At 44.9% G+C, this 18624-nt stretch overlaps 9 protein-coding genes across 10 annotated transcripts in view; 3 read left to right on the forward strand and 6 right to left on the reverse strand.

The window, feature by feature from the left end:
• LOC125763523 (ankyrin repeat domain-containing protein 29) overlaps positions 1-18624 on the forward strand; it is a 356565-nt gene that overhangs the window by 158302 nt on the left and 179639 nt on the right. The gene's annotated exons all lie outside the window — the stretch shown is intronic.
• LOC125763405 (pre-rRNA-processing protein TSR1 homolog) lies at positions 65-3055 on the forward strand. Its single transcript, XM_049426587.1, has 4 exons — positions 65-414; positions 484-754; positions 829-1580; positions 1653-3055. The coding sequence occupies exons 1-4, from the start codon at positions 309-311 to the stop codon at positions 2978-2980; spliced, it is 2457 nt and encodes an 818-aa protein (XP_049282544.1). The 5' UTR covers positions 65-308; the 3' UTR covers positions 2981-3055.
• On the reverse strand, positions 4100-6508 carry LOC125763531 (probable serine hydrolase). The gene is made up of 2 exons (XM_049426809.1): positions 5574-6508; positions 4100-5505 (listed from the first exon to the last, which is right to left on the reverse strand). Exons 1-2 carry the CDS (start codon positions 5622-5624, stop codon positions 4591-4593), a joined length of 966 nt encoding a protein of 321 aa, XP_049282766.1. The 5' UTR covers positions 5625-6508; the 3' UTR covers positions 4100-4590.
• LOC125763524 (probable serine hydrolase) lies at positions 6615-7845 on the reverse strand. The gene is made up of 2 exons (XM_049426797.1): positions 7734-7845; positions 6615-7657 (listed from the first exon to the last, which is right to left on the reverse strand). Exons 1-2 carry the CDS (start codon positions 7794-7796, stop codon positions 6737-6739), a joined length of 984 nt encoding a protein of 327 aa, XP_049282754.1. The 5' UTR covers positions 7797-7845; the 3' UTR covers positions 6615-6736.
• Positions 8226-13007, reverse strand: LOC125763510 (probable serine hydrolase). Its single transcript, XM_049426775.1, has 3 exons — positions 12903-13007; positions 9223-9528; positions 8226-9154 (listed from the first exon to the last, which is right to left on the reverse strand). The coding sequence occupies exons 2-3, from the start codon at positions 9355-9357 to the stop codon at positions 8234-8236; spliced, it is 1056 nt and encodes a 351-aa protein (XP_049282732.1). The 5' UTR covers positions 9358-9528; positions 12903-13007; the 3' UTR covers positions 8226-8233.
• LOC125763509 (probable serine hydrolase) lies at positions 9670-11768 on the reverse strand. The gene is made up of 2 exons (XM_049426774.1): positions 10860-11768; positions 9670-10772 (listed from the first exon to the last, which is right to left on the reverse strand). Exons 1-2 carry the CDS (start codon positions 11013-11015, stop codon positions 9867-9869), a joined length of 1062 nt encoding a protein of 353 aa, XP_049282731.1. The 5' UTR covers positions 11016-11768; the 3' UTR covers positions 9670-9866.
• On the forward strand, positions 11997-13778 carry LOC125763502 (kynurenine formamidase). Its single transcript, XM_049426762.1, has 3 exons — positions 11997-12792; positions 12858-13173; positions 13251-13778. The coding sequence occupies exons 1-3, from the start codon at positions 12432-12434 to the stop codon at positions 13714-13716; spliced, it is 1143 nt and encodes a 380-aa protein (XP_049282719.1). The 5' UTR covers positions 11997-12431; the 3' UTR covers positions 13717-13778.
• On the reverse strand, positions 13894-17035 carry LOC125763438 (daxx-like protein). The gene is made up of 3 exons (XM_049426644.1): positions 16786-17035; positions 15157-16592; positions 13894-15078 (listed from the first exon to the last, which is right to left on the reverse strand). The coding sequence occupies exons 1-3, from the start codon at positions 16831-16833 to the stop codon at positions 14745-14747; spliced, it is 1818 nt and encodes a 605-aa protein (XP_049282601.1). The 5' UTR covers positions 16834-17035; the 3' UTR covers positions 13894-14744.
• Positions 17762-18591, reverse strand: LOC125763617 (40S ribosomal protein S21). Of its 2 annotated transcripts, XM_049426968.1 has the most exons (4): positions 18492-18590; positions 18351-18409; positions 17902-18093; positions 17762-17828 (listed from the first exon to the last, which is right to left on the reverse strand). In XM_049426968.1, the coding sequence occupies exons 2-4, from the start codon at positions 18398-18400 to the stop codon at positions 17819-17821; spliced, it is 252 nt and encodes an 83-aa protein (XP_049282925.1). In that variant the 5' UTR covers positions 18401-18409; positions 18492-18590; the 3' UTR covers positions 17762-17818. The 2 variants fall into 2 exon arrangements, with proteins under 2 accessions (XP_049282925.1, XP_049282926.1); XM_049426969.1 differs by lacking the exon at positions 17762-17828 and having other exon boundaries at positions 17898-18093; positions 18492-18591.

Genomic DNA, 18624 nt, shown 5'->3' on the forward strand with positions numbered 1-18624 from the left:
AACAAAGATCATTAAACTTAAAAGTAAAAGAATGATTCAATCATAAACCTAAAAAAGGTTTATTAATTCAGAAGACATCCAAGCTGGTTGAGTTTCTTGGCCAATTTTGTTCAACCGTCGAGAGCCGGATTCATTCACACCGTGCATTTGACAGCAGTAGGCAGGTAAAATCATAACAAAACTCCTAACCTCACTCTTCTTGTTGATTTTCGGCTCAGTCGAAAACATGTGCCAACGTGAGTAGTGCCGGAATTTTCCACATCATCCCTGGAAAAGCGTACATTTCCCAGTGAAAATATTCGAAAACGATGGCGATTGAAACGATTCATCGTCCCGGTGCATTAAAGCAGACCAACAAATCACACAAACATGGAAAACATACTTCTAAGCGCGAGTTGGAACGCCTAACGAAAGGTAAGCAGCAATGGTTGAATCGTCCACCATTGGATCATGCTCTAACGAATGTAATTCCCATCTTGGTAGGCAAAGTGAACCTTAAAACAATCACCCGTCGGCCAAACCGTCAGCAATCTCGCGATGAACGTCGTCAGCAGGCTGTTCAACTTCGCAAAAACAAGCGCCAGGAAGCGATTGCACTGAAACGAGCAATTGGCGGTGCCCTGACGGCTCCTTTCCTGACCTGCGTGTTGCCCCTGAACGAAATGATCGATCCTAACTCGGCTCTGGCTTTTATCCAGGGCTGTGATCCGGAGGCTACCGTCACGAAGGTGTCCGAACGCATCCGTTACATGAAGTATGACCACGGAGTTGGAAAAGCGTAAAGACAATTGTAAGGTTCATATTGTGCTTTTTTTACTCTTGTTTCAGTGTGCCGCGCTTTCGTCAACGGTTTTCGTTCGTTGTGCCCGAGATTGGGCATGGGCGTGAGTTGAATGTGCTGGATACACTGAAAGTGTGCGATTCGGTCGTACTGCTGCTCACAGCCGTAGCAGGTGATGCGGATGAGATGATCGATAAATTTGGTGCGAAAGTGCTTAACATGGCGCTAACGCAAGGTCTCCCAACACCGATGGTGTGTTTGATGGATATGCAATCGATAAACCCGAAAAAGCGCACACAGACGAAGGCAAGCATACAGAAAGTGGTTTCTGGCGTTCTTCCGGACGAAAAGCTGATGGAGCTCGAAAAGCTAACCGATGGGTTAAATCTGCTGCGTCGTATCGGTGGCCAGAAGCGTAGAGTGATGCATAATCGTTCCAATCGACCGCATATGCTGGGTGAGAAGGTTGAATATGTGGCGAATCCGCCCGATGCTGGACAAAATCAACCTATGGGAACGTTGAAAGTGACTGGATTTATACGAGGCGTTCCTCTCTCTGTGAACCAGCTGGTACACATACCCGGGCTGGGTGATTTTCAATTGCAACAAATAACGTCACCGACCGATCCGTACAAGATGCGCAGGCTGGACGATGGGGAAATGTCTTGTGCGGAGGAAAGAGCGCCAATAGTGGCCGATCCGGAACTGCAGACTACTTTGCAGCGTGAAAACATACCAGATGAGATGGACGCCGAACAAACGTGGCCGACGGAGGATGAAATAGCGGCATCGCGTGATGGTAAGTGCGTTGGTTGACATTCATTCCTCATAGGAGAAGGTTTATTTTGTAGCACGTTTAATTTATTTTTAGAAAATAAAAAGAAGATCATAAAACGTGTCCCGAAAGGTATGAGCGACTATCAAGCATCATGGATTCCGGACATTGTCGAAGAGGATGAAGATGAGGACGATGATGATGATGATGATGATGGACAGTACATGTCCTGTGAATCGGACAACGAAAGCAAGGTAGCCGATGGTGGTGAAAGCGATGATGAAAGCATTCAGTTCGATCAGATAAGCGTTTCGGACGAAGGTCCGGTCAGTGCAGACCGGTACGATAAGGAAATAGACATGGAGGAAGAACGTATCACACTGGCTAAGATTCAAGCGGCAAAAGTAGATGAAATATTCCCGGATGAAATAGACACACCAGCCGATAAACCAGCACGGGAACGTTTCGTAAAATACCGTGGCCTCGAATCGTTCCGTTCGTCACCGTGGGATGTAAAGGAAAATCTTCCATTCGAATATGCGCGCGTGTACCAATTTAAGAACTTTGATCACACGAAACGACGCATTGTGCGGGAAGCGCAGCAAAAGGAGGGCGACGATGTGGCCATGCCCGGTTGGTACGTTCAGTTGCACGTGAAGAATGTGCCGCAGAATGTATGGAGCGCGTTTCTGTCCACCGGCAACGGTGAACGTTTGATCGTTTACGGTATACTGTCCTACGAGCACCAGATGTCGGTCATGAACGTGTGCCTGAAGCGAACGCAAAACTCCACGATTCCGATCAAATCGAAAGAGCGCTTGATAGTGCAGTGCGGCTACAGACGGTTCATTGTAAATCCCATCTACAGCCAGCATACGAACGGCGATAAGCACAAGTACGAGCGATACTTCCGTCCCGGCATGACGGTCGTTGCGACATTCTTCGCCCCGATCCAGTTCCCTCCTTCACCGATCGTTTGCTTCCGGGAAAATCCCGACACATCACTGTCGATGGTCGCGTCTGGCAGTCTGCTGTCGTGCAATCCGGACCGCGTCGTACTGAAGCGGGCGGTGCTTAGCGGTCATCCGTTCAAGATTAATCGCGAATCGGCAATCATCCGGTTCATGTTCTTCAATCCCGAGGATATTGCGTACTTTAAGCCGTGCAAGTTGCGCACCAAGCTTGGACGTGTCGGACACATCAAGGAATCGCTGGGTACGCACGGTCACATGAAGTGTGTGTTCGATAGTCAGCTTAAATCACACGACACGGTACTGCTGTACCTGTACAAGCGTGTGTTCCCGAAGTGGACGTACGAGGACTGCATCGTATCCTGCCAACCGGATCGAGAGCCGTCATGCAGCACGTCGAAAGGCGAACGTTCGGTAACGTTCAAGGCAAAGGTGGAAATGATGCAGGAATGATGAGCTGCTGCCGTGTTGGCACTTCTATAATCTATTTGTGGCTTCTAAGAATATATAGCAGATGATCTTATAGAACGACTTTAGAATATGCGTACGAAATATATCACACTCACCGGGTGATCGAGTGATCACTATAATATTCGTTATATGATTGTTATTGGTCGTTGACGAATACATTAAGTTAAGCTATTGTATCCGGGGATGTCTAGTAAACCAAAATCGTTTATGGATACTATTTAGTGTTTCTCATTGATTACAATAGCTTTTTGTATCGCTAAGGATGTAAATGATGATGCTTTTGGAAAGTAAGAGTTCTAAACCACTTATATAAATTATTTATTGCCACACGATCGAACCAATTAACCTTTAAAGCGTTTTTATTTCAGTTAATATTTCATATATGCCTTCATTTTCCATGCCATAAATGTAAGAACGAATTTGATCGAGAAGAGCGAAGGCTTTTTACGCGGTTTTTTTTCATTCTCTCAAGAGCGAGCGAAGTGTGAGCGAGAGACAAGATCGGGCGGCTTCGTCAATTAGTGTTGTCGTGGTGTGTCGTGATAACGAAGCAGAAGAGATAATGCTAATGAGAAAAGGAGAAATTGCGATCAGTAGCGATCGGGCAGTGATACATTACGGATATGAAGAAAACTTTCGGTGCTTAGAACATTTGGCAACAGTTGTTTTTTTTTGTTTGGTGTCAAAAAATGGTGTCCTCGAGGATCATATTCCATAAAAAGGATGTTTGTTATATCAATTAGTGCGTTGTTATTTTGCTAAACAATGAAGATTTGTTTGGCACGTGTTCAAATTCTGAGCAGCGTCGGCTTGGTTTGTGTCAGCGTATGCTCTCGGGATACTCATGTATTAGTAAGTGTAAGTGAAAGAAGGATGCCAGTGAAAGAAAAATGGCATCATGGTGATCACCGCAGTTTCATTTATCTTTTGTGTGGAAGTAAGCAAATTCATAATTAGTTCACAATGCGTGACACAATTAACACAAATTGTGCAGTGCATTTTGGCAACGAGTTTTTTTTTCGTAAAACCATGCCATAAACGTGTAGTGTTAACCTCCGTGCTAGCTTCGGCTTATTTTATAGTGCCAAAAAGTGATGTTCATTTCTCAAGGAGTTTATTGCTTAAAGTGTGAATTCGTGTATTAAAATATGTTGCCATTGTAGGCAAGTGTGGTGTTTTAAATGTGCAAAAGCGCATTCAAGTGCGAAAGTGGAAGATAAATGTGAATGTGTAAAAGCAGTATTGTGTAAAGTGTCCTGTGTATAAAGTTTTTTTTACCCGGGTAAGTCAATTAAACATTCAATCAGAAATATCGGAAATAATATTTTTACTGTAAGTAATTGATAGGACAGTGTTACTAGTAGCCGTGAGTTTATAACGAAAACAAGCTCAAGGACCATTTGTTGTATTGTAAAATTATATTGACGATATTTCATCACTTAAGTTTTACCCGACCGTGCAACGAGAGAGACCCCAAACATGCCCCCATAAATCGATAAATATTCACCTTCGCACTCGCAACGACAATGGTTCACATAAAACACAACCCTCCATTACTATTGAAAAGGTCACTTTTTAAACACTTTTGCTCGTCACAGTTTGCACATCATGTATTTATCCCTGTTCCAGTGTTTTTGTAAAAAGCTCCTCACCAACGGTGCCACACGCTCCGGATGGGACAGATGCACGTGGTGTTTACCCTCCACTAGCGTATGCTCAAACAGTGGATTGCTAGCCGTAAGCACATCGATCGTTTCCTGATGATACTGTGGATCCTCGAACAGGGGAGTTTCGGTCGTTTTCAGGTATAGAAACGGTACCCGAATTCTGCGCGCCATTTCCAAATTTAAATCGTGTGACCATACCAACCCATGATTGTGCCGTATGCGACGATCGGTTAACCGGCGGTACAGACCCGTTCCTTCGGCCGATGGTTCCAGCGTACGGTAGAGCAAGTAATGGCAAGCATCGCGACTAATCGACTCGTGAAATCCCGCGTGCATATGCTCAACGTAATCGTCGTAGTGAAACAGTTTCTCTTCCTTCCTGGCCGTTGTGTCGTAGTCGAGCGTCTTTGGCAGTGAATCGGACAGCAGAAACAGCAACATATCCGGATCGAGTATGAAGGGTTTTAGCAGATCGAACGACACGAGCAGATCGACCCGATCGGGGAAAACGCCGGCAAACACGTAACTCATCACCGCACCGATCGAGTGACTCATTAGCGAAATGCGCGTCCAGCCGTAATGTTGCATCAGGTAGAGCAAAAGGCGCAATGTGTCCAGCGCGTTGTACGCCACACCCGCCGGCAGGTGTGCCGATCGGCCATGGCCGGGAAACTCGATGGCGAGAAAGCTGATGTCGTGCGGGAGCAAGGGAATCAAACGATCGAACGAACCGCCATTATCCATCCAACCATGTAGACATACGATCGGTCGAAGATCTCGTGGTCCCCACCATTTGCCGGTTACATCACCAAAGGGTAGCCGTATGCATACTTCGTGAACCTTAAAACATGTTTAATTTGCTTACGTTTATGCTGCTCGTTTGGATTAAATTTAAACCATCTACTTACACCGTGCAATTCGTCATTCTGCTGTACCATGTGTCGTTTTGCCTCTGCCATGAAGAATGCTGCAAACGAGTGCTGCTACTTGCTGTGTGTGGTGTATCTGATTGAGTACTGAACCAACTACCGACCGCGCGGTTCTGCCACTGTTCTCGGTACGGTCGACCGAGTACCGAGTGCTTCTAACGGCTTTTGGATCCCAAAATGCACTATCTTTGATGGGGTGGATGTTTAAATGGAACAACCGTTTACATCTCACCGTTCAAGGTTGATCTTTTGCACCCAGAAGCAGTAGGGAGTGAAGCGAATATCGATCGTACCGTCGCGATCGTGGCTGTGGTGATGACAATACAAGACTAGTCGATTGTATTAACTTACAACGCGTTAGATAAAACCACGAACCCAGAAAGATCCCCCACCGCCATCTCATCGGAATCTCCCTCTCTGGGTAAAACTCGTCACGAAGATCTTATTATTGGTGATTTTCCTTACCGTTTTAAAACATTTGCGTTTGGAAGAAATGTTCATTACATAAATCTTTTTTCGAGCTATTCGCTTCGACTTAATTCGATTGGTTATCCAATGAACCATGACCTTGGGACTAATGCCAGCCAATGGTTAATGTTTAGACGTCTAGGCGAAGTTGTATGCAAATTCAATAGCAAAACTTGTTTCGCATCACGTTGATTATATTTTGGTACAATAAGAGAAGGACTCCGTATAATAATAGGAGCTACTCTGTCTATGTCTATGCCTATCGAAGCTGATAGACTACTCAGTAAAACTGAGGCCATTGTACAAATGGTAGCTTTGGTATTTCTAGTGACTTCTACATTATAAAATGCGATTCCCTTAGAGTCCTGGAAGTTTAGACTATGATCAGCAAGAAAGTAACTACTTCCTTACGTCTTTGTGGTCATCATGATGTTGTTCTTGGAGTCCTTGGAGTTTAGACTATGATCAGCAAGAAAGTAACTACTTCCTTACGTCTTTGTGGTCATCATGATGTTGTTCTTGTGACTATTCTAGTTTGAAGAACAGGCAATATGAACTTATAGGTAATAAGAACCACCTTAACCAACTTTCCCGTCGTTGGCATTGTTTATTAACTAATCATAACAAAGATACCCCAAACCAACGATTGCAAAACTTCCATTGCAAAAATGCATCTACAGCTTGCTCGCAACATCTTCATCCTTCTGCCAGTAGCGATTCAAAAAATCCGTCACCACTGGTGCAACTCGCTCCGGATGCGACAGATGCACATGGTGCGTCCCTTCCACATATCGTAACTCGAACCGTGAATTGTTACGCTCCAGTATTTCGATCACCTCATCGTAGTACTGCTTCCGCTCCCAGTATGGTGATTCGGTCGCTTTGATAAACAGAAACGGCATCGTCAGATTTTGCGCCAACCGTTTGTTAACGTCCTGTGACCAGAGAAACCCTAGCCCATACTTTAACCGGCTGTCCCGTGCAAAATAGTACTTTTCGGGAAATTTGGTTGATTTGCGGAGGTTGCGCTGCAGCAGAAATGGACAAGATTCGCGCGTGATTGAATTCACTGCACCTTCGTAAAGCCGATTAACGGTTTCCTCGTATGTGTAGGATGGTGGTTCCGATTTCTCTTGATTCCTCAGATCCGCCTTCAGGAATTCGGGCGTAAGATCACTCAGCATCGAAACAAGCACTTCTGGGCGAAAGATTTGTGGCTTCAGTGCATCGATCGAGATCAGAAAATCGACACGGGAAGGGAAGATGCCTGCGTACGGATAGTGCAGTACCGAACCCATCGAGTGGCTCATGAGCGAGATCTTTTTCCAGCCATACTCGTTCATTACGAAGTTGAGCAGATAGAAGACGTTCATCGGTTGGTAGGACATACCGTCCGGAATTCGCGACGAATAGCCGTGTCCCGGTAGATCCAGTGCAAGAAAGCTCATGTGGGACGGAAGCAGCGGGATCAGGGTGTCAAACGAACCGGCATTATCTTGCCATCCATGCAGACACACGATCGGTCGAACGTTTCGTGGGCCCCACCACTTACCGGCCAATTCACCAAAAGGCACCGGGATGCGGACTTCCTGTACCTGCAAGGAGGACACCATAGTATTTTGAACGACTTTGAAACACAGCTGCTGGTTGCAATATTCCCAAGCTACTTACGCCATGTTTGCGATCGTGCCGCTCAACGAGCGTTTCTATGGGTTGCGTGTCCAACACGTCCATTGTACGGCAGGTGGAAGGTCACTGTTATTGAGCTTCGTGTCCACAAATTAGCCCTTCGATTGGGCAACAATTGCAACGCACCGAAACAACCAAACAAACGCAACGATTCGAGTATAAATCGCACTTTATCAGCATCTTATCGCGGCAGATTTATGCACACTCATGCCATTGATATGACTACGCAGACGAACTTTGGTATCAAACAACACAAGCGTCTGACGCGAACAGCTTCCACGCCTCACTGTCACGCACACACTTACGCCAAACGGCGCTGATTAGGGATTTAAGGGACCGAATAATTCTCTTTCAAAAGCTGAAGGGTTTTTTGTTGCCTTTTTCAATGCGAAACATGGTCTTATATTTCATACAATACCCACTTAATAAATACACCCCGTACACCTGGTTCCTTCCACTTTTTGGCGTTTCCCTTTGCCTCTTTATAGCTTACTAACTACGTCCATCTCTTTGTGCCAATATTTTCGCAGAAAGTCCACCAACACTGGTACGACATTTTCCGGCTCGGTCAGGTGTACATGATGGGAACCAGGTACGTACACTACTTCATACTTTGGGTTGGATTCCTTCAGGATGGTTACGGTTTGTTCGAACCCTTCTTTCGACCCCGGGTACGGTGAGTCTATCGCTTTCACCGTCAGAAACGGTGCCGTAATACGTTTCGCCAGCTCCACATTAACACTGTCCGACCAACCCGGTATGACGTTGTACTTCATCCGATTGTCCCGATCGAAGTAATACTTCCCGGGGAACTTGCGCGATGGTTTTATGTTGCGCTGCAGCAAATAGGGACAGGTTTCCCGCGACACTGAAGCAGCGGTTCCTTCGTACAATCTGTCGATCATTTCCTCGTACGTGTAGGACGGTGGTTCAGATTTTTCCTGATTTCTTATATCAGCCTGTATGAACTTCAGCACCTGCTTGCTCACACGCTGCGGGAACCGATCGGCATAGAAGCTGAGCGGTTTCAACGCATCGAGCCCGATCAGTAGATCGACCTTGTCGGGAAACAGTGCGGCAAAGATGAAACATATGGTTGCACCCATGGAATGTGCCATCAGCGATACCTTGGCCCAGCCGTACTCGCGCATAATGCCTAGGATGAGCGGAACGCAATCCATTACGTAGTAGGACATACCGTCCGGTATGCGGGACGAGTAACCGTGACCGGGTAGATCGATCGATAGGAAGCTTACATCTTCCGGCAGCAGCGGTATCAACCGATCGAATGTGCCACTATTATCGAGCCATCCATGCAGGCACAGAATCGGGCGTACATTTTTCGGTCCGAACCACTTGCCGGCGATCTTTCCGTATGGGACGGGAATTTCCACTTCCGTCACCTGCAACGGGGGGATCAAAATTGGCTCTCAGAAAAACCTGCTCAAGCACCTTTCGAAAAGCAACTTACATTGTTCTGTTTATCCTGCAGCTCGATGAATCGTATCAATGGATGATGCTCCACACTGCTTATAGCTCGCAGACTGCTTTCGTCATCCTGTCCCGCGGTATGATTCGACTCTAGACCTGCCTTTCGCGCAGACATATTATGGTCGTTTTCCGTCACACAGAGCTAGGAAGCATGCACCTTAGTGCGGTACGATGGTTTCTGTGTGTCTGCTGCCGTTTCACGTTTGGATACGATTGATAATGAGGGCCCTTGCGATGCGTGTGCGATGGCAAGCAAAAGCGTACGCGCTGAACTGTAAATGGTACACTAAAAACAAGGTCTTATCGTGTGAATAATCGGGTCAATAGAAAGGGTTGAAAAGAAGTGAACGAAATCATTTTGATTGTTGTGTGTTCGGAGGATTTTTTTTTATAAAACTTATATAGGTGTAGCGAAAAAAAAACAATCTTACAGGTGGAGGAAATTTCTTTATTTTAATTTGATAATTTTTTCTAAACAAATTTAATACACATTTGCAATTTTTTCTGACGAGGTAGTAAAGTTTGTGATGGAACGCCAGTACGAAGCATTATTTATTGGCGCCTCAGTTTATTCGCAAAAAATAAAAAATAAATAAAAGTTTTATCCCCTTCGGGAGTTATTCTTCACATTCTCTCCTCCTTCCAGTGTTTCTGCAAAAAGCGATTAATGATAGGGGCCACCTTTTCCGGCTCCGTCAGATGCAAATGATGCGTACTGTCGACAAACTCCAGCTCAAACTGTGGATTGTTTTGCTTAACCACATCGACAAACTGATCGAAGTACTTTCTATCCTCGTAGTATGGGGAATGTTTTGCCTTGATGAAGAGATACGGCAAAACGACCCGTTTGGCAAACTCCAAATTAATCGCCTGATCCCACCCGAGTCCAACGCCGTACTTTAGCCGGCTGTCTCGCGTAAAGTAGTACCGGTCCGGATGGAGTGTAGATTTGCGCGTATTTCGATACAGCAGAAATGGAGCTGCCTCGCGGGAAACCGATTTATTCGTGCCGAGATGAAGCCGTTCGATTAGTTCCTCGTACGGATAGGATGGTGGTTCCGATTTTTCCCGATTGCGTATATCGGCTAGCAGTGCCTGAGGAATCCGTTTCTCCAACCGGCCGGGAAATTTGGACGCATCGGCAATGTGCGGTTTGAGGGCATCGATCCCAATGTACAGGTCGACCTTATCGGGAAAGGTAGCCGCAAACAGGAAGCTCAGAATTGAACCCATCGAGTGACCCATAAGCGAAAGCTTCTTCCAGTGATATTCGCGCATAACGTGAAACAGTGCGAACGTGTTGTCGAGCGTGTGGTACGTCATACCATCGGGAATGCGGGACGATAGACCATGGCCGGGTAAATCCAATGACAGAAAGCTCATGTGCTTCGGCAGTAACGGTATTAGCCGATCGAAGGTACCCGCATTATCCTGCCAACCGTGAAGTGTCACGACGGGTCGTACATTCCGAGGTCCCCACCATTTGCCGGCAATCTCACCGTACGGAACGGGAATGCGTACTTCTTCCACCTGAAGAAAAGACGACAGTATTTAGGTTGATTTATGATTCTGCTGAACTTTGATCACTTCGTACTTTGTTCCCCCGTCTCAACTTACGTCATGCTGTCGATCATGCTCCTCGACCAGATCGTGCGCTTTGTGGTGTGATCGGCGTACACCAGAGATTGCGTTGAGTCGTAGGATATTTCGCTCCCCAGTGACCAGTGACCTGACCAAGGATTTCACTAAAACCGTTCCGGTCACTTTCGCCATCTCGGTACACAATGCGTACGACTGCAATACACTGTGAGTTGTCAGCTGATGCTGATAGGGATGAATAGGCAATTTTTACGCGATGGAACACTAGGTAACTGACTCCACTACCTTATCTCGACACATTTCCGCATTGTCCAGATGATGAAAACGTGGACTGGTTATGAAACTACAGGACACATATTCCATTCATACACAACCCGGTTGCGTGAATTGTATTTGCGAGGTAATGAATGACAGCGCACGTATCAATGTGTGCGAGAGGAATGTTTTCAGTGTCAGTTTCACTACTCCAGCTACGGTCAAATGATGCAGAATTCGTATACAAAGTGAAACATTCAACTCACATTGATGTTTGTTCAAGCTGACTTGAAATTGAAGGTGATTTGAGGGTGCAATGCTATCGAATAAGGGTTGTAAACAAAGTGTAAATGTATTGGTGCTATCGTACAAACATATGATTTGAGGGTGGTGTTACATCGATCCCTTAAATGTGTTACGGGATTTTTAATTTTCTTTTTTTAACATTGAGTTTGATTAATTCGGTTTTTTTATAAGTTTTGCAATAATGCATAACTAAAAGAAATATGATTTCAAAATAATGTATTGACAGACGACGGCGCTCGATCGTGAGAGGTTTAGAAGACACATGGGCAGGTACTACCTAAAGTATTTAAAGTATTTGGAAAGAGTTATATCATTTTAAAAAGTATAAACCCGAGTATGGATGATTTTATTATAATATAAGTTGTACACAATCACCAAGCTATTGAACGTGGACGCCAAAGAGTTGGCGCGCTTCGACATACATAAACATGTCAGCACGCTTGTTCTTATCACGACCACGTGCTTCAAAGGATCGTGAGACAAAACCACGTTTTTACTAATTGTAATTAAAATAAAGTTACTCATCCAAATATTGCAAATTGCACAGTAACTAATGTTCGATATTAAAATAAATTTTAATCAATTCCTTCTGCCACTCGAAATTCGCTCACGAATCAATCGAACTTATCTCATTTAAATACTCAATCGAAATGAATTGAAGCGTAAGATAGTAGTTATCACTTTTCTCAACCTATGATAACACTACTTTACACGCATTAGATCAATACCCGGACATTAAGGCATCGAATGTGTAGACAATTGGTTTCAGTTCACCGGAACCGTTCGTTTGCACGTAGTGTCGATTGTCGTTACACGTAAGATCACGCTGAGAAAGCGCACGTAAGGCTTCTGTTGGGCCCGGTTCGCTTTTGCTGTTAGTCATCATAAACAGAAGTAATAGGATCTGTTTACCCGGGTACCGCCCTTCGATAGAGCAGACGATACCTGCGCAGGAAAGGCAGGAGGCCGAGCAAAGCAAAGAAGCAAGCAAAAAAAAAAACGGAACCAAAATCAAACACTCTCCAAAACATGGCTAAACAAATCATTACGTCGGCCAGTGGTGAACTGATAACGTACAGATCGGTCATCGGTTGGGCGGTATTTGTCGTGTGCTTTGCTCTCGTCGCTAATCATCATCAGTTGCGATTGACGGTTGAGGCAGCGGAAAGTTCACCACCGGCACACGTTACGCTTTGGTATAATAAACTCTCACGATACATACGGAATCGTACCGGTAAGTTGGGCTGCACGGTAGATATGGACGGCCAAGGACCACCCTCGGAAAGTACGCTGGCAATCTGGGAGAAGCAGTATTCCCCTTCTGCTTGGAGCGTCCGCTTTCCCACACCAGCGGAAGTGATCGACTATCATGTTCAGTTTGTAAAAAATGGTAAATCAAGGGAAACGTCCACCCGTCTGTGAACTCGAGATTATATTCTACGTTCTTTGCTATAGAGACTGACAAGAACAAGGATATTTTTGAAACGACACTGGACGTACCGTATGGTAGCGGCGATCGGGACAATGTGGACATTTACGGCGACAATCTGCCAGTTGATGCACCGTTGTTCGTATACATCCACGGCGGATACTGGCAACAGCTGGAGAAGGAAACGTCCGCCTATCCAGCAAAACCACTCGTAGAACGAGGTGTAAGAGTGATGATCGTGGGTTATGAACTGTGTCCAGAAATAACACTGGAAGAGTTAGTACGCCAGATTAAGGTCGCTGGAGAGTTTGTGTTAAATTATGCCACAGAAAACGGTGTCAAGTAAGTGATTGTGTGTGAGATTGTATAAAACGCCCGCATGTCTGCTAATACTTCACTGGTGGAATATCTCTTTTAAGGCACGTTTCAATTGCTGGACATTCCGCAGGAGCTCACTTGATCGCCAGTATGCTGGACAAAGCTTTTCAAAGTGCCGTCGGGGAGGAACTTAATCTTCTGAAGGATGTATACCTCATCTCAGGCGTGTACAATGTGCAGGAACTACGGTACACGAAAAGCGTTAACAGGGACAATCTACTCGGGATTAACGATGCTAATGCCAAGCGACTATCACCCCTGTTCGCCAGTTACGATCATCTGCGATCGAGTGGATTAAAGTTTCACGTGTACGTTGCACAGCACGATAGTGACGTGTTTCGTGAGATGTCATCAAAGATGAACGATCGGCTGAAGTCGTTTGGGCTGAAGAGTGATTTGAACGTGCTGCCAGATTTGGATCACTTTGATATTGTAGAAAATCTCGCTTCCATTGATTACACCATCACGAACGCCATCTTGGAGGGTGTTGGCAGCCAGCAGAATTAGTCCTAGAAAAAAACAATTATATATTGTGCAATTCTTCAATAAATAGTTACTTTGCGTACTCACGCGAATTACTCAGTCTGTTCAGTTCAAGTTAGTAAAAACTCTTTTCTGCTCCAAGAAATTCGCAACCAGAAAGGGAATATGTTTATGCACAAAATGTGTTATGTTCCGTTGAAAAATATTTTCCGTCACATGGATGTTTATTCCACAGCTTATTCTTCACCCGCTGTACATAGAATGGCACCGTCGATTGCCAGAAACCCTACTAATACCCCGTGGTTTCCCCGTTACTGTTCCGTATATACAATCATATACAGTAGCTGTCGTTCAATTTCGGAACATGTTTTTTTACACTTCTTGCACTATTCAACGCTGCTCCGAAGCGCATATCGCTATGACAATTTATCAGTATTGCAAACGTATCGTTTCTTCTACCTTCCTTTCCACGCACTAACGCAAGCAAAAAGATTAAAAATGATGTTAAATTTTAAAGAAAAATTTAATTGCAGGGTGAACATTCATTTTCGAACACCTCGTTATTTGACTTGAAAAAAAAAAACGCTTTTTAAAAACTGCAGCCAATTATCATGACGCGCGAAGTGTCCGAAAACGATCGACAGCTACTATATATACGCTACGTTTTGGAAAAGCTTTTGTATTTCAGTCGCTTGACAAATATCTGCCCGTGTACGAGATCGGACGAAATCAACTTAATGGTTAACTTACTATCACTCACAATAACCGTTCCGCGATCATGGCCAGCTGCAAAGGTGTCTACAGCCGTCAGTCGTTGTAAACTGCCGGCCACAAACCTCCTACAAACGCTCAGGGACTCTTTTCCCCTCTTCTTTTTTCTGTGATCAGCATAGCGGAAGCTTTGACGAGTCTAGTGCACTGATACAGCGCAACAGCGCTCGCCACTGTCGGAACGGTTAGATTAGGACCAGGTCCATTACTCCGAGGCGTATGAGAGACCCGAGCGATTAAAAAACTTGAAACTAAGACAAAAGGAAACTTTTTGGTGAATGCTACGAGTCTAGCACGATCAGCTCATCGTCGTCGGATATGATCACATCCTCGAACGAGTCTGGTCGAACGTTTTCTTTCGTAGTAGATTCAACGTCCTCATCCTCATCGTCGTCCTCGTCCTCGTCCTCGTCGTCGTCGTCGTCGTCGTCATCGCTAAGTTCTAGCTCGGTTACAGTTGTCCCTTCATTCGGACCGGTGACGTCCGAACTTGTTGCTGTAGCGCTTTGTTTGCTACTGGATGGCATTGTTTCATTGTTATGTTCAGCAGATGTTTTACTTTTGTCCGTCTTTTCGTGACCTTCTTCGCGTAAATTTAGCTCTTTCTCGGCATATCTGAAAAAGAATGTATCAATCATAAATTTCCATTATAGAGGGGCCTTCAATTAAAGATCAACCAATCCTACAACTTACTTATCGATAATGCTATTCACTTTGCCATAGTGTCTCCCATTCTCCTCAAGCTTCTCGCGCAACTTAGGATCGATGGTAGCCGGATCCTTCTGCTCCCCCGCATGGTACATCACGGTTTCATATAGGTCAGTTTTACGCCGTTTCTGCAACTGTTTGCCCACCTTAATGAACGCATCGTGTGCAATCCGATTCATACGTTCCGATCGTAAGCCGTAGTCGTGCTTTATATTGCAGTGCTCCAAACACTTTAACACATCGCGGAAGTTCGGGAACGTGTTCGTACGGTTAACAAACAGCGACAAGGTTCGATTGAACTCCGCGTACTGAGTACCTTGGAATTGGATCGGTTTCCGCACCAATCGCTGAGCATTTTTACTCTCGCCCGTGATGTCGCACAGCTTTTCGTAAATCTCGAACGCTCGCTTCTTGTAACGTTCGGCCATAAGATAGGTGGAGTTTGTCTCATGGCTAAAATCGACCTCCGCCTCTTCCATCTGGTGGATGCGTTTCATAAGAACGTACAGGGCTTTGTTCAGTCGCGAGATTTGTCGATCTTTTTTAGCATTACCGGTCGAATTGTCTTGCGCCGGAACGGGATTGTCTTGCGCCGGGACAGGATTGTCTTGCTCCTCTTCGGGCGGTGCAACGGCACGCGACTTTCGCCGTGCATTAAGTTCCTCCACGATGTTGCCTAGCTTGAGAAACACCAGCTTTGGCCGTGCCCGTATACCGGCCGTTGCTTCTACGACTGCTTTTTTGAAGCTTCTGGAATTTACGTAGTCCGGATGGACGATCTCATAGTAGCGGATCAGCTTTTTATTTATCAGCAATTCCATTTCCTTCGAACTGTCCGCATTACGGCAAGCGTCTAGCAAGTCTTGAAATTCTTTTCCGATTGGATTTTTGTCGATAGTCTCGGAAGCTGGAGTTCTTGGTTTATCCGATGCGGAAAAACTTGTATCTACAGGTCCGGGCGTGTCTGCACTGCTGCTGTTTGGATCTGACTCATCGCTCGTTGTGGTGCTGCTGCGACTACTGATAGCAGTGGTCACCGTCGCTGTTGCCTGCACGGATAAGGAACGTTCCCGCCGGTCTCCACCTGCACCGGCTAGTTTCTGCTGGTATTGCTTCATCTCCTGTTCCCAGTCCTCCGAATAAGTGATTGGCGCGAAGTTTTCACTACTAATAATCGGTTGATTATTGTTGTTATTGTTATGTGGTGGTGGTGTTACTCCTTCTGTCCATCGCTTATCCGATAGATTCGATGCGATCGTAATCGGTTTGATGCGTTTCCGTTGTGGATCCTGTGCTCCTCCGGAAGCGGACGGAACATTGCTACTCGTACCATTTAGCTGCGTGCCGGTGTGTGTGGTGTGCGGAGATTGTGTTGCCTTTCTTTTACCGCCTACACGGTTGGAGGGATTTTCCATTATTACCTAAAATTAATGCGACAAACAAAACAATTTTTAATTACATGTTTATCACGCATGCTGTCACTTGGCAGCAAAACGTCGCCAATCGACAGTAGGCGCGCTAAATTGGTTCTGTGTGTGAGTTTTTTTTCGCGCTCGCCGTCATATATCCTATCCGTAGCGAAACTATCGAAAAAAGTGTTGACATTATGCTCACCCCATCATCCGAATCCGAGTCTAGCACAATTACGGATGAAGATTCCATCGTGTTTCGAAATTATGTACACTGTTGTGTCGGCACCGATAACACGCGCACAACGTTCGCCCGCGTCACTACTGTTTTTTAGCCGAAAGCGTAATTTTTTTTGCCCGCACCACTAACAACGAGATGAATGCACAGCGCGTCAATCACTTTTGTGCGTACTTATGCTTTTTCGTGCATTTACCTAAGATCATTACGAGCTGACACGCACACATGCGACGGAACGTGCACAGAATGGTAAAATAGGTAAAACATTAACGATTGTTGCATTACATCCGATGCATCTTCAAGGGTTAATTTAAGCAAACTCATCGCAGTGTGCGTGTGCTAGCTGTCATTCTTTGTCATTGCGCTGGTATGTTGATCAACATTTCGTATTTGGCAAAATTACGAGAGGCGATATTTGAAGCTAATGGAAATTTTCTAAATTATGGAAGATTTTCTTTGAAAATGGATGGTTTTAATGTCGCGGACGAAATGTGTGCGAAATTTAAAATTCAATTATATTTTGTTTATTCTTTACGCATATCCCAGTAATTGAGCCATTATGACACCAATACAGTTACGAATACGTGCACAAATTGAGCATAAATAACATATCGCTAGCAAAACTATTGGGAGAATCAAAAAGTTATGACGACGTTAATGACAAAAAATGAATATGAGAATAATGCTAAATTTGAAAAAGTGAAAGGATATCAGTTGAACAGATATCCTTTCGCTTGCAACACCGTTGAACTTCATGGAATTAAACGTTAAAATGATCGATTTTATGTATTTTTCTGCAAAACCGAATAGGAAAACAAATTTATTCCTTATTCCTTAATCTGATGAAATTTAAGGCAAAAACTTTTGCCCTTTACGAATACAACATTTCTTTCACATTTCTCATCGCGCCGTAAGAATAGAAGCACTCATGCACCGGACAAAGTTAAGGATGTTTACGGAATTTTATTCACATGCCCCACAAAATACAAAGTAAATGTATTTAATAGTTCCTGAAAGAATAGAAGAAGCTTGTTAGTACGCTTTTCTTCTGTGCTGAAATTATGAGCACTTGTTGTTGCTTACTTAGACAGTAGACCGTCCTTTTTGGCCAGACGAACGATGCAGTCATCCGATTCACCCATACGACGGATCTCACCGCAGATAGCGTACACCTTGGACGTGTCCAGCATGCGGCCAGTCTCCGGGTCTACATCGACGATGTTGATCTGGATGGAGGCATGATCCTTAGCGTGAATGATGCGGTTGCTCGATGAGCTGCAGATGCGATAGAAGAAAAAAGTGAGGTTAGGAACGTAAACAAAATCCATTCTGCCGAGCAGTTGATTCAGCACAGTTATCCATGTTCAACCAACACAACCACTGATATTTTCTGGGGCGCAGGATAACAGTAAAATCGGGTGTAAATTTCGCCTCGACTCTAGCCGTCCAGTTGTACACTTTTCGACACGTGTTTACGTGCGTACACTACAGCTCTATCGCAGCCTAGATCGGAGCTCATCCGAGAAACTTACCATTTGCGGGGGCAGTACAAATCGACGAACTCTCCAGCATCGTTCTCCATTTTTGTTTGCTACGGAAGACAGAACAAGTTAACAATCGTTTTGAGCGTATTTTCTTCGCGTAGAAGCTATTTTACACCGTAAAAATCTTACTTTTTGTCAGAGGTTTTCTGAACCGACAACAAGGATTGACAAATGGCGGCGAAAGAAAGAATGAAAGAAAAAATGTGCGTGAAAGCGGTTTGACAGCGGCGCTTTTGACAGCTGTGCGTCTGTCATGATTTTC

This window comes from Anopheles funestus, chromosome 2RL, assembly GCF_943734845.2.
Source record: "Anopheles funestus chromosome 2RL, idAnoFuneDA-416_04, whole genome shotgun sequence".
NCBI lineage: Eukaryota > Metazoa > Arthropoda > Insecta > Diptera > Culicidae > Anopheles > Anopheles funestus.